Source organism: Quercus suber, unplaced genomic scaffold (assembly GCF_002906115.3).
Source record: "Quercus suber isolate HL8 unplaced genomic scaffold, Cork oak 2.0 scaffold_547, whole genome shotgun sequence".
Lineage (NCBI taxonomy): Eukaryota > Viridiplantae > Streptophyta > Magnoliopsida > Fagales > Fagaceae > Quercus > Quercus suber.
The window spans coordinates 293225-307748 of record NW_027069995.1 but is presented as its reverse complement, the minus strand read 5'-3'; the positions used below and the strand labels follow the sequence as shown (position 1 = coordinate 307748).

General features: G+C 38.1%; 1 protein-coding gene across 1 annotated transcript; it reads left to right on the top strand.

The window, feature by feature from the left end:
- The first annotated feature begins 215 nt into the window (after positions 1-215).
- On the top strand, positions 216-4110 carry LOC111992300 (calcium-binding protein CBP). Its single transcript, XM_024024173.2, has 5 exons — positions 216-794; positions 2501-2547; positions 2657-2832; positions 2982-3000; positions 3756-4110. Exons 1-5 carry the CDS (start codon positions 278-280, stop codon positions 3858-3860), a joined length of 864 nt encoding a protein of 287 aa, XP_023879941.1. The 5' UTR covers positions 216-277; the 3' UTR covers positions 3861-4110.
- The last annotated feature ends 10414 nt before the right edge of the window (positions 4111-14524 follow it).

Here is a 14524-nt window from a genome sequence, read left to right as displayed (position 1 = left end):
AAAAAAAGAAAAAGAAAAACACAATCGTAGCTAAAAATAACGTTTTGAATAATGTGTAAAAAAATTTATCCTGGATGGATAACATAAATTTATAAATTCTATTATATCTAATTTTTTATTATTTATTTTTTAAATTTAATAACGATGGCAGTTGTGTAAACATCCCCTTTCTAGAGCCCAAACATGTCATTTATGCCTCTATAAAACCCCATGCCCAAAGACTCAGAAAAACACACTCACAACAATTTCAATCCAAAAACAAAGAAACCAAAAATCCATGTCAGGCTATCCACACCAGCCCTCCGGCTACGGCTACGGCCAGCCACCGCCACCAAACCCTTACGGCTCCGCCACTCCCTACGGCGCACCGCCGTCCCAACAACCCCAAGGCTACGCCGCTCCCTACGGCGCTCCACCCCAACAACCCCACTCCCACTCCCCTTACGCTCCCGTCGCCGCCCCCTACGGCTCAGCTCCACCGTCCGCTCCTCCCTACGACCCTCACAAGCCTCCAAAGGAAAACAAGCCACCTAAAGACTACTCCTCCGGCTCCGGCTACCCTCCCTCTGCTCCTGGTTACGGCAGCCCGTTCGCGTCTCTGGTACCGTCGGCGTTTCCTCCCGGAACCGATCCAAACGTCGTCGCTTGCTTCAAGATCGCCGATCAGGACGGGAGTGGCTTGATCGACGACAAGGAGTTGCAACGCGCGCTGTCTTCGTACGACCAGAGCTTCAGCTTGAGGACCGTTCATCTTCTCATGAACCACTTCACCAATTCCAACGCCAGGAGAATCGGTTAGTGTTTCCATTTATGGAAAATTTATTATTGTAACTGAATTTTGTTTTTTGTTTTTTGTTTTTTAATGGTGTAACTGAAATTTGATCAGTTAAAAATTCAGTTTGGGGGAAAAGAAATTGAAAAATCTTTCTAAATTAGGTTTTGCTGATGAATGATTTCCAAGTGAAAACACACGAGTTCAAAACAAAATTGCAATTAGAACCTATAATTTTTGTGAATTGTGATTTTAGTCCATTAAATTTAAATTTAAGAACAAAAAGTAAAACATTTTCCAGGGGGAAAAACGAAATTTTTTTAAGTTTAGGATGAAAATCAAACTTTTTGATAAAGTTTAGTAAACGTTAAAATGATTTTTTTTTTTTAATTATAAAATTTTGTGACTAAAAAGCAATTCACTAAAAATTCATAGGGTGTAAAATGTATCTTTTCTTTCACATTGAGAACTGAAGTCTGAAGTTTTGAGTCTTGACGCGTGGCGCGATTTACAAGGATGAGGTTCATGCGTTGAAATGTCGATAATGCCCTTGTTCTTTCGTCAATAATGTCTAAGTGACTTTTTTGCGGAATATACTCACGCGCTTTGCTTTGCATTTGGAACAAAAATAAAATAATGCGTTTTGCGTGTTAGGTTTCTTTGAAGTTTCGAAATCTGAGCGCAGTTTGATTGGTTTGGAGGGCATATCTGTCATTCAACGTGGCAATGATTATCTGTGAGGGCCACCAGTTTTGTGCTCTTTCACATCCAATAATGTTATGTTTAGTGTCACCCGATTATTATTGGTTCTTATATAGCCCCATAGCCCATTTAAGTTGTAAAATTTGTAAAATTTGTAAAATTTGATGTGTGATTGGTTGTCTTTAGAAGGAGAATTATTATTATTTCAACAACTTTCTACGTTGGTTGTGGAATATGTTGGACCCTTTTTTAGACTTTTTATCATGTGTAGTTGTCTAGTAGTATGTGAAATTCTAGCCACTTGCTTCATGCATGTGATGTTTTGATATGGAATTCATCACTTTTTCATGTGTAGGAGTGTATATATATGTATGTTTAGTACTAATGTTACATGGTGAATGACTACATTGCCTCTTATTATATTGATTATGTTGTTAGGTGAGGGTAACATTAAAGAATTCAAATCAGCTTTCATTTGCTTTGATATCTTCGCACTTTTGTTTGTTTGTTTGTTTGTTTTATTTGTGATAGTTCCAAGGACAAATAAATTTAATATAGCTATGTGTTTGAATGTATTACACCTAGTTAACTGCACTTAAGTTAAATTTGACATGTTCTTATCAAGGAAATTCCAAATTGACTTGGTTGAGCCCAAGTCATATTGACTTCGTTTTTTTCCTTTACTTAATAATTAACTTGAGTTATTAGGAAGCCAACAGCATTATTTTTTTCATAAAGGGTATCTTGGGTTCGAATCCACTCCCCCACTTTGTTGTTAAAAGAAAAAAAAAGGGATATTAAGAATTGTGGAACAATTTATACTTTTCCCAAACAATTAGTAAAAATTGTATTGAATTTTTCTATTTTGCATATGAAGAATTCCTCTTTCCATACTTTGTAGGTATTTGATCATTTTGGGATTGAAGTGGCTAAACTACTCAAATCTAAGCTTTACTTCCTTTGAATCCATTGGTTTTCCTCCTAAAAAACGTTTATTGACTTGTTTAATTTGTAATGTTAATGCAGGACCTAAGGAATTCACTTCATTATTTTACAGTCTACAGAGTTGGAGGGTAAGTAGGAGGTGTTAAATTATCATTGATACTAACAGTACATTTTTTTTCCTCTTCAAATTTAATTTCGTTTTTCTAATTGTCTACTACTCTTTTGCAATTTCCTCAGGATATTTTTGAGAGATTTGATAGGGACAGGAGTGGCAGAATTGATTCAACTGAATTGCGAGAGGCACTTTTGAGTCTTGGATTTGCTGTCTCACCAGTGGTTTTGGATCTGCTTGTTTCTAAGTTTGACAAAACTGGAGGCAAAAGCAAGGCCATTGAATATGATAATTTCATTGAGTACGTGCTGTTTTTTGTTTCACTTTTTTGTTGGTTGGTTGGAGAATCTGATGCTCTTTTGTTTCATTTAATTGATTCAATTTTAAGTTGTAAAATTATTTTATGTTTATTATTGACCAACTTCATTGTTTTTTTTCAATTTTATGCAGGTGCTGTCTAACAGTTAAGGTGAGCTCATCATTTATTTAACATCATCATCATCATCATTGTGATAAAAATAATGTCTCCACTCTTGCTAATGCACTAATTAGGTTGGATCTAGTGGGGCCTTTCTGCTGTTTTACTTGGTTTCAACACTAGATGAAGAGGGAATTCCACCACCCCCCCCCCTCCCCCCCCACCCCCTTTTTTTTTTACTTTTCTGACTTCTATTTAAATTTCTAAAACTCCATTTTTGAAAAAGCAGCTGGATAGCTGCAAAATGAACTCGAGATTTTTTGGCAGTTTTAAATGTTAAGTGCAAAGCCAGATACACTGTGAAATTGTGGGGGCCAAACGCCCTATACATCAGAAGTAGTTGCCTTATCTCCTTGAATTTTTATTAACTTGAATATCTCCAACACCACTGAAATTTCTCATATTGACAATAGCACCCAATTGTGGAATGCCAAGAACTTTTCTTTGCAATATGATTACATTACCAAGAGAGTAGCAGAAGATTTTTTTTTTTTTTTTTCTTTTCTGAATTACGTTTTTTTCGTCTTTGATATTTTTGCAAACCTTCGCATTTATATTTTGTAAATTTGTATTAAATCTTTAAATCTGAGTTTTCCCTCACTTGAAGAAATTGAATTGTTTGCCTATTTGAATGTGAAATCGCTGTTGTTTGGGTGGGCAACCAAGGATTGCTCTTTTTGGTCATGGACCAGGAGATTTCCACTTTACCTGGTTTTTAAGATTGCTGTTAATCATGTGTCTTGCAGGGACTAACTGAGAAATTCAAGGAGAAGGACAGAACGTACTCAGGTTCAGCAACTTTCAATTATGAGGAGTTCATGCTGACTGTTCTGCCGTTTATTATTGCATAGGATGTTCATGGATTGGATTCGGCTTTATGTTTTGATGTAATTCCTAGGTCTGTAGGCATGTTTTCAGCATAACTGATGTAGCTGTATTTGTCAACTTTATTATGGTCGTATTATTGTATACGTGTTTTTTTGGAATACATATCCTTTGTGCCATTTCTATGTACTTCCAATTACAACTTGCCATTTGTTGACATTATTTTCCTTATAAAATAATTGAAGATTAAAATGGAAAAAAAAAAAAAAAAAACAATACATGACAAGTTGTGATTGGTGGAACATCAAGTAGTACACAAAAAATGGTACTGAGGATTTGTATTCGTTTTTTTTTAGTTGTGTAACTCTTTTTAAGGCTTTGTATCCCTATAAGATTTTAAATATAACTTCTTTGTGCTGAAACTAAAACATCTTTGTATTATAATTATCATTGTCCTTCTATCTAATTTGCATTTAGGGTTGAAAAGAGAAAAAGGTAATGGCACCATTCTCATAAAAAAGTTACATGGTTTTTCTTCAAGGGAAAAAAAAGTGATAATTTTTTTAGTTTAGTTGAGACTTGGTTTCATTATAGGCAGACACCCCAAGTTATCTTTCCTGTGTGCATTTAATTTGTGATCAAATGGAGAGATTCAAGCCCAAAATTTCAATATCTAATGAATTGGAGTGGTACATCACAAGTAGGATTGGCTATACCCTATACTTGTTAACTAGGGTCTGACCAGCCTGACTTGAATTTTATTTTATTTTATATATATCTTAAAAAATAAATTTTAAATTAATATGGATTGTTGACCATCCTAGAAATTTTTTTTGACCATCCTAAAAAAAAACTTGAACACCCTAAAAATTTGAGCTAATTAAAAATAAAACTTGATCTTTCCAAAATTTTGGTCCATTGAAGTTTGAACCAAAAAATTACGAATTATGTTATATTCACAATATTTTTATAATACTTTTATAAGTAAATTCTAAGTGGTATGTAGTTATTAACTGTTACTAATGGATAAAAAAATAATTTTAATGGTAGGTTCAAATTAAAATCAATAACAAATTTGTTGTATAACTTGTTATGAAAAATTGAAAATGTTGTGAACATATGAGTTCGTTTGGTACATGTGTTTAAAAACTGAAAATTGTTATTTAAAAACTGAAAATTGTTGTTTAAAAACATTTGTGAAAATACGTGTGGGTGAAAAAGTGTATGGAAATAGGTAAAATGTTGTTTAAAAACTGAAAATGGTTGTTTGAAAACACAAACTAAACACACCTGTGATTTCTCAAAATTGCCCAAACAAATACAAATTAGCCCAAATCAAATGGATAATTATGATTTTTTAAAATTGTATTTTCAAAAGGCATATTTTAAATTTGCTATTTTTTTCCTTCTAAAAAACACACATTTTCAAATAGTTAGTTTGTTAGTGCTTGTTTTTAGTCTTTAGTTGAATTTATGTGAGAAACTTGTTGAATTTATGTGAGAACATTTTGTATAAACGTATATGCACTAAAATAATACCTGAGTACTTTGTTGAATATTATTAATGTCTCATATATTTATAAAGAGATTCTTTTTCAACTCTTGGCCATGATTTCCCTAAAAAAGAAATTAGTGGAGCATTGTGTCTATTTAATCTTAATTAATTTAAGAGAAAATTACAGTAAACTCACCTGTGATTTAGTGCAAAATCACTTTGCCTATTCGTGTGTAGACGACTAAATTTCTCAGTTTGAAATGAGTCAAACAAGTAAAATAGTTTCACAAGTGCGGATTTGTATTGATGATTGTGTGGTACAATTCTCTAAAATTACAAAAGAGTTATCCTCTAATTCGATCTCCTTGCAAGACTTATTGATTGGATTTGTGGTAATGTGATTTTGCCTTAAACACAAAATATCCTTCAATTTGGTTGAGGGATGGATCGAAGATTGTTGAAACGGAATTACAATGAATCTTTGGCTATGAGCTTGTTAGAAATCCTTTGTTCTTCACGTTTTTCATGTGTTCTTCGTGTTCTTCGTGCGTTCTTCGTCTTCGAAGGTTTGTGGTGGAAGTTCTTCGGGGCTTTAGAAGCTTAGATCCGTAGAGCTTCACTGATTTGTGATTTGTTGATGTTTTCGGACACTTTAGGCTTGATTCCCGCAAAATTTTGGATCTAGGCGGATGATTTCTCTTCGAATGTTCTTCGTATTCGAAGTTGAAGTTCTTGAAGTTCTTGGAGGCTTTAGAACTTGGTTCCGGCAGAGTTTCTGGACTTCTGAGTGCTTCAGATGGCTTGATGTCCTCTTAAATGTCTAAGGAAGGCTTCTATTTATAGGAGTTTTGGGATGGATGAGTGACACGTGGCGGAGTTTGATTGGTGACACATGTCACAATCTGATTGGTCCGCTTATGTCATCGCTTACACGTGTGAGGCTGATTATGTCATCACTTACACGTGTGAGGCTGCTTATGTTATCGCTTACACTAGCTGATGCGCGATTGGTTTTTGCATGACACTTGACAAATTTCTGTTGGTTTCTGAATAATGATAGTAAAACCTAGCAGCAGTATGTGGCGCTTTGTAATTGGCTGTATTTTGTGGACTTGGTAGTGTGACGTGTCAGCTTGTGATAGGTCGGGAACTTTCCCTCTCTACAAATGCCCCATCGAGACTCGTTCATGCACACAATTTCAGAGTGTAGTGTGAGAATGAGTTTCGAAAACAGACTTTTACACTTGGCTCTTCAAATGAAGTAATTGAAGGTGGTGGAGCTTTCAGTAGGATGAGATAATTTTTGAGGAGTAGACCCACCCATATGAAAGGTTTTGATGAGACTGAAAAGAGGTCTGTGAGTATTTGAATGTACTTGCGTGACCGAGCCTTCTCAGCAGATGTTAAGTTGAAGTAACTTCAGAAGAGTGTTTTTGGATTGTTGGCGGTGATCACAGGGTGTAGAAGATGGGGAAGACGCGAGGATGGTGGTTGGGTATAACATGCAAAGTCATGGGGCTAGCCTCATGTTTTTAAGAACTGCTGGTGAAGTCATTTTAGAAGAGTATGCTTCGGATTATGGCGAGGCCATGTGGGAAAGTGGTTGAGTGCGCATGCGTCATCGTTTTACCCAGGTTAAGTTGAGGTAATTTCAGAAGCTTATGGAGTCTGGGGATGTTGATGTTGGTGGTGAAGAAGACGGGGATGAAGCAAAGCGAATGGGTGAAACAAATGCCACCATGGTACTGGCCTTATATGTCGGGGACCCTCTGGTGTAGGTGTTTCTGGGAGATACACCTTTGAATATGGGACTGACTGTATGCTGCATGGGGTCTGACAGTAAGTCATAGAATGTGCATGCGTGGTTGGACCATGCCGACATACGTTAAGTTGAAGTAATTTCAGAAAAGTACCTTCTGAAATACTTCAAGCTGAATTTAAGTTAGAGTAATTCCAAAAAGTGTGTTTTGAGGTACCAGCAACGATGACCTTTGGGTCCCACACCAGTGGAGACATGGAATATGGCTTTGGCAACCATTTACCGGCCCCAAAGGCTGAATTCTGATGAGCTGGTGCATTGGAGGTTGTTTCAAGTGTTGGATAAAAGACAATTTGTAGGATATCTCAACACTTTTTACCATCTTCACTTACTGCTACTTGTTGGAAAGGCACAGAAAAATGAAAGATAGAGCTAACTTGTGATTCTGGTCCTAAAAACCAGCCAAGTTGCTGTTTGTTCCGAACCGCTGCTTCTATTGGAAGGCCAAACAATTGGAAAGAGACTACGGAAGACCTGAGATTAGGAATCGGTGTCTCTGCTGGACTTGGATTTCCTGGCCAACCAAATCCACGGAAGCATGGAAGGACGATGCAGACCTTGTTATGAATAACTTTATGGACAAAGGTGGTCGTTAAGTGGAGAAACAAAATTTGTTTGGATCTCAAAACTACAATGATGCTGTGAAGAAGGTTTCTACTGAACCATGAGAGGGTTGATTTCAAACTGATTATGAAACGATATTGGTTACTAAGTGTTGAGAATGATGAAGCCATAGTGAGAAATGACTGTGAGAAGGAGGACTTGAAAATTTGAAAGAAGCAAATCTTCATTTCATGACTCAGTGTGTTTTTCTTGATGAGTCCGGCCCTTCTATTTATAGTGGAGAGACGAAGAATGATAGATGAGTAGTTGAGAATGACGGATGAGAATTTTTGGTGAGAATAGTAGATTCCCGACTAGTAGGTGCCGAATAGTAGGTGGAAATGTTTGGCACCGAAAGGGGAATGGTAGGCGGAAGACTGGTAGGGACCGAACGGGAATGGTAGGTTGGATGGGTGACTGGATGTAATTTCAAATTCAAGACACACTTGTGAGAGTTCATCTGTACTTTGAAAAGGAAGCCTTGATGGAGTCTGGAGAATAACCTTAAGGGGATCCAAACTAAATAGATGAATCTCAAATTTTGATCTTGGGAGCTTAAGTTTTGGACATACTTCAGAGATGTGGGTTAGATTGGTGATTTCCAAGTTGTAAAAAAAACTATGCAAGACTAGTCTAGCTTGAAAATCTTGACTTTGGGTTGATTTCAACACAAAAGACAACTATTTTGGAATTGGGTTATTTGTACAATTTCTGAGTCTCAAATGATGGTACGGACTCCAAAATTGGAATGTACGTGAAGAATTGAGCAAAGTAGGTCCATCTTAAAAATTTTGACTTTTGGTCAATATTTACACAAAAGTCAACTTCTTGGAAATTGGACGTTTGCAAAATTTTCGAGCTTCAAATGAAGAAATGGATCCCAAAATCAGAATGTACTCGAAAAACTGAGTGGGATAGCTCCATTTTAAAAATTTTGACTTTTTGGTCAAGGTCAAAGGTCCATTTGGTCAAAGCATTTTCTCTTTCTCTCTCTTCTTCCTTTTTTTTTTTTTTTTTTTGCAGTTCAGAGTCGGGTCGGATTTCCAGGTCGGTCCGGGTCAAACTGGGTCAGCTGAACAAACGGGTCAATGGTTAGTGGATGATGACATCATCCATGACGTCATAGAGCTGAGGGTGTGTATGTGCGTGGCGCGTGGGATAGAAGCACCAGCACGTGTGCACGCGTGAGAACTGATGGAGGCGCGTGTACGTTGAGGCAGCGTTTGCTGGAGCTTCTAGAGGTGTGTGGCGGTGTGTGGGAGCTCTTTTGGTCTCGAAATTTTTGGGTTTTGTCGCTCTAAGGCTGTAGAAGACCATGGTATTGTCAGTTTTCTAAAATTATGGGCAGATTTGCACAGATTTGAACGACTAGGCCACGGGTCATCGCGAGATTGTGGAGGTGCGTAGGGGCACGTCACAGCTCCGTTGTTGATGATCTTTCTAGGTTTTGTAGATCGAAGCCCTCTGGATTGAGTGGTAATGCCATTTCCTTAAAATGAAGTCTGGATTTGTACGAATATGAAGGAGTAGGCCGTGATCTTTGATGCTTTTGGCGGCGCATGGCAGCGCGTGGCTGGACATTTGGGTCTGGAATTTTTAGGCTTGGTGGATTAAAGGCCATAGAAGATGATGTCGGTTTTGTCTTTCGTCTGAGTGTAATAGTCTTTTCTGACAACATGATCCATTTATAGGTATTTACCCATTTTTTCAAGGTTGGACGCAGTTTTCTTTGACTCTGTGTGCATTTGAGTTGCAAAGTATGACTTTAATTTTTTTTTTTTTTTTTTTTGGGTACGAAAAACTGTGAGCTCTTCATCCTTAGGATTCATTCGAATTTGGTTGTAGCCTGAAGAACCATCCATGAAAGATAAAGCTTCATGACTAGTAGTAGCGTTAACCATGACCTCAGTGATGGGTAATGGAAAATCATCCTTGGGACATGCATTGTTCAAATAACGGAAGTCAACGCACACTCAGATTTGTCCATTCTTCTTTTTGACAGGGACAATGTTAGCAATCCATTCCAGGTATTGTACTTCACGAATGAAACCCGCCTCGATTAGCTTATTGACCTCGGTTTCTATTTGAGGGATAAGCTCCGACCGAAAGCGTCTTTGAGCTTGTTTAACTGGGCACACGCCTTTCTTTACTGCCAAATGATATAGAGCAATACATGGATTGAACCCAGACATTTCCTTGTAAGTCCAAGCAAACACATCTTTGTATTCTACTAGGAGCTTGAGGTACCCTCCTTCTTCTTCAGGGGTGAGAAGCGCACTGATGAAAGTTGGCCAGGGTTTTTCAGCAGTTCCTAAATTGACCTCTTTAAGTTCATCAACTGTAGCTTGTCCTCCATCTTCCAAGGCTGGAGGAGCTTCATCGACCTCTTTATTGGCTGCTTCAGCATCTGAAAGTGTATCCTCTTCTATTGTAACATGAAACGAGGATGATACATCTTCCATTTGCTCATTGTAGACGAGTGGCTGACTTGTGTGTACAATCGTTCGTCTTTTGACTTTAAGCGATCCTTCAGTGCTGATATCTAAGGTAGAGTTACGTTTCATGCGTGAAGGAATGCTACTGCGGATCTCATCATCAGCTTTCTTCTCCCTTTGAACCTCAAAGTTTATTGAATTTTGAGAATGACTATCAACAGGCCTTTTTGTTGCCCTCAATCTATCAAAGACTGATTTACAAGCAGGAGTGTCACGATTTTGCGTTAAGCAAGTTGTATTTAACCTATCGAACACTGTAACTCGTGACGATGAGGCCTCAATGCGATCAAACACTGAGACACGCGATGAAGAGTGATCTTTTCTTTGATTCGAACTTTCGCCAACCTCCACTGTTATGTATTGGGAACTTGAAGCATTGATTCTCTTCTTGATCCATATTTGAGTTAGTTGTTCTGGAGTATAACCTAATCCGGTCTTCGGGATAGGAATTTTATGCCCTTCAAGCCACATTTTCCTTTGTGTTTTGCTAAGGCCATGCATCTTTTCTCTGGTGGCTTTTGGAATTAGCTTCCCTAAGTCCTTTTGTTTTGAGAAATCGTAGCCTGCTCTGGCTAACAGCCTGTATGCCTTTGGGTCGAACCATTCTTTCATCTACTCACTTGGTAGAATACCATGCTCCGTTAGACTTTGTGAAGACCTCACGAATCCATTTAGTGGTTTCAAAGGCAAAGGATATGTGGATGAAGTTAAAGGCATGACGTGATTTTCTTTCGATATGGCTACATCCGCCGTTGTGAGTTTGCAGGAGGCTTTTCCATATTTTTTGTAAGTTGAAGGCATTTTGCGAATGGTGATTGTCCATTCTTATGGTGTGATAATGGTACATAACGGAGGAATGGAGGGTTATTGGAAAGTGTTGAAATTTTCGCTCTCACCGAATTACTGGTAGATTCACTAGAATGATCATTCCCACATTCTGGACTTTCCTTTGGGGGAGGATTATCCTTTTCAGTGATGAATCTTACATGCTCCTTTTCACCCTGCTTGCTTTCCATGGACGAGATCTTAACTGGGAGAACTTCATTAAGAATGTTATCTTCCACATAAAACTTTGTGTCGGCAAAATGAGCTTTAGTCTCGACGAAAGGCTTCAAGTCGGCATTGACCTTTTTTATTCCACTTTGAAGGAATTTGAAACATTGATGCAAAGTTGATGGCACTATTCCATTCCCATGGATCCAGGGGCGTCCTAACAACGTGTTGTAGGTCGTCTTGGCATCAATGACATGGAACAAAACATTACTTGTCAATTCTCCAATGATCAATTCCAGGTGGATCATGCTGATTGCACGTTGTCCTCCTTGGTTAAAGCCTTGAATGACCAAACGACTATGCAGTAATTCCTCCATAGTGAGACCAAGTCGTCTCATCGTCATTTTTGGTAGTATATTAATAGCTGAACCTCCGTCAATGAGAATACGATCGATCTTTTGTTCACGAGCATAACCAGAGACAAAAAGTGGACGATTGTGGGGCTTAGAGGCTAACAACAAATCCTCATCAGAGAAAGTTACGTCTGGAGGGCACGCATAACATTCTTGGGTTTGTTGAAGTATGCTGGTAGAAGGAGTGTATATCTCTGGCTTTTCAAGAGCTTGAGTGAGTGCTTCTCTTGGTGAGATGGAGGATTGCAAGGGTTCAACTTCATCAACTCGAGATTGGAGTTCCTCCATAGATGGCAAAGTCTCGTTTGGACCACCATGGTCAACATCCTCCTTTTCATCATGAATTTTGCAACGAGAGACTGTGTGAATGGCCTCGGCTGAGTCATTTTGAAAGAATTTTCTGGGGAAGAATTCTTCCAATATGATGAGATTTCAAAGTTTTTGGGTTTGTGCTGAATCGTCAGACATTTTTGTTCCCAGTTTTTCTTGCCTTTTATCACTCTTTCTTGACCAAGGCTGAATCTAGTTTTGTGCTCTTCTAGACTCTTGGATGATCAAATGAAGAGGGAATGTACGTCTCTTCTTCCATCTCCTGCGAGTAACCACCGTCCAGCCTTCTTCCTCATCCATTGTCGACTTTTTATCATCATTTGAATTATAATCAGATCCCTTTTGTGAGAGCTGAACTTGAACAGGTTCTAGAGAACCAAACTGAATGAGAGTGGTATTTGCCCCCTGCTTAGTAGTTGGAGACATGCAGCCATCTTCAAGGGGCAAATGCCATCTTCAAGTGATGACTTCAAATACCCTTTCTTCAAAACATTAACAAATCACAAAAGGCATGACCCTTTCTAGACATGCCTTTTCTTCAAGTGCTTTCGTGAGAAGGATGACCCTTTGTTCCATTTCAACCATCTTTTCTTCCATGGTAGAGGTGTTAGTCATCATCATTGGCATGACCTCTAGCTATGATGGAGAAAATGATGAAACAGGATGAGTCAAAGGTACTTCGTTCCTTAAGTTTCTCATCATGGGTGAAGAGTTGATAGAAAAGGTCTTTGTTGGGGATGATTCATTATTGATCTCCAAATCTTTCGAGACAGATGAATCCTTAGTGGTAGCTTTCCTATTTGCAAGAAAGTCTAGAGAGATGGTAGTATGAAGCTCGCCCTCTTTGGTTGGTTGAGGTTGAAGTCGATCAAGAGCTTTGGATCAACTGCGAGTGATTGGGCCGACATAATCATCAGCACTGGAAGCATCAACTACTGATTTTCGAACATTCTTGCTAGAGGCCATTGAAGTTGGTAGCAAAATGATGTTGAATTTCTTTTCTTTTGAAGGAGAAAGAGATGAGAGGCAGAGAGGTCTCACTGGGCGCGCCAGAATATGTAGAAGACTAAATTTCTCAGTTTGAAATGAGTCAAACAAGTAAAATAGTTTCACAAGTGCGGATTTGTATTGATGATTGTGTGGTACAATTCTCTGAAATTACAAAAGAGTTATCCTCTGATTCGATCTCTTTGCAAGACTTATTGATTGGATTTGTGGTAATGTGATTTTGACTTGAACACAAAATATCCTTCAATTTGGTTGATGGATGGATCGAAGATTATTGAAACAGAATTACAATGAATCTCTGGTTATGAGCTTGTTAGAAATCCTTTGTTCTTCACGTTCTTCGTGTTCTTCGTGCATTCTTCATCTTCGAAGGTTTGTGGTGGAAGTTCTTCGGGGTTTTAGAAGCTTAGATCCGTAGAGCTTCACTGATTTGTGATTTGTTGATGTTTTCGGACACTTTAGGCTTAATTCCCGCAAACTTTTGGATCTAGGAGAATGATTTGGATGATTTCTCTTCGAATGTTCTTCGTATTTGAAGTTGAAGTTCTTAAAGTTCTTGGAGGCTTTAGAGCTTGGTTCCGGCAGAGCTTCTAGACTTCTGAGTGCTTTAGATGGCTTAATGTCCTCTTAAATGTCTCAGGAAGGCTTCTATTTATAGGAATTTTAGGGTGGATGAGCGACACGTGGCAGAGTTTGATTGGTGACACATGTCACAATCTGATTGGTCCGCTTATGTCATCGCTTACACGTGTGAGGCTGATTATGTCATCGTTTACACGTGCGAGGCTGCTTATGTCATCGCTTACACGAGCTGATGCGTGATTGGTTCATGCATGACACTTGGCAAATTTCTGTTGGCTTCTGAATAATAATAGTAAAACCTAGCAGCAGTATGTGGCGCTTTGTAATTGGCAGTATTTTGTGGACTTGGTAGTGTGATGTGTCAGCTTATGATAAGTCGGGAACTTTCCCTCTCTATATCGTGATTTAAAAAATGTCACTTTACCCACTTGAGATAAGCTCTGTTAAGACCCTTTAATTCACCTTTGTTAAAAATAAGGGTAAATATGTATTTTTCTTCTCCCTTTTATGTTTTTTTCATAAAAAAAAAAAAAAAAAACACAACAATGCAAGAAAAACAATGTCAAAAACTGGTATTGGTCTCTCTCTCCATTCACCCAAATCTTGAACATGAAGAATATACATCCCCAAAAAACAAACCCAAATCAACCTTCACAAATCTTATATTTACATAATTAACAATGCAAAAATAAAAAGACAACAATAGAAGACATTAACCCAATAGAAGACAAAAACATGTTGATATCATTATTCATTAACCAAATAGAAGACATTAAATTCAATGAAACAAAAACAAAAGCCCAGCAACATGGTTCCGCTAAGGACTGAGAACAAGAGATAAAAACAATTAATCCCAAAAAAAGCATATAATGTCTCTCTCTCTCTCTCTCTCTCTCTCTCTCTCTCTCTCTCTCTCTCTCTCTCTCTCTCTCTCTCTCCTTCTCTCTCTCTC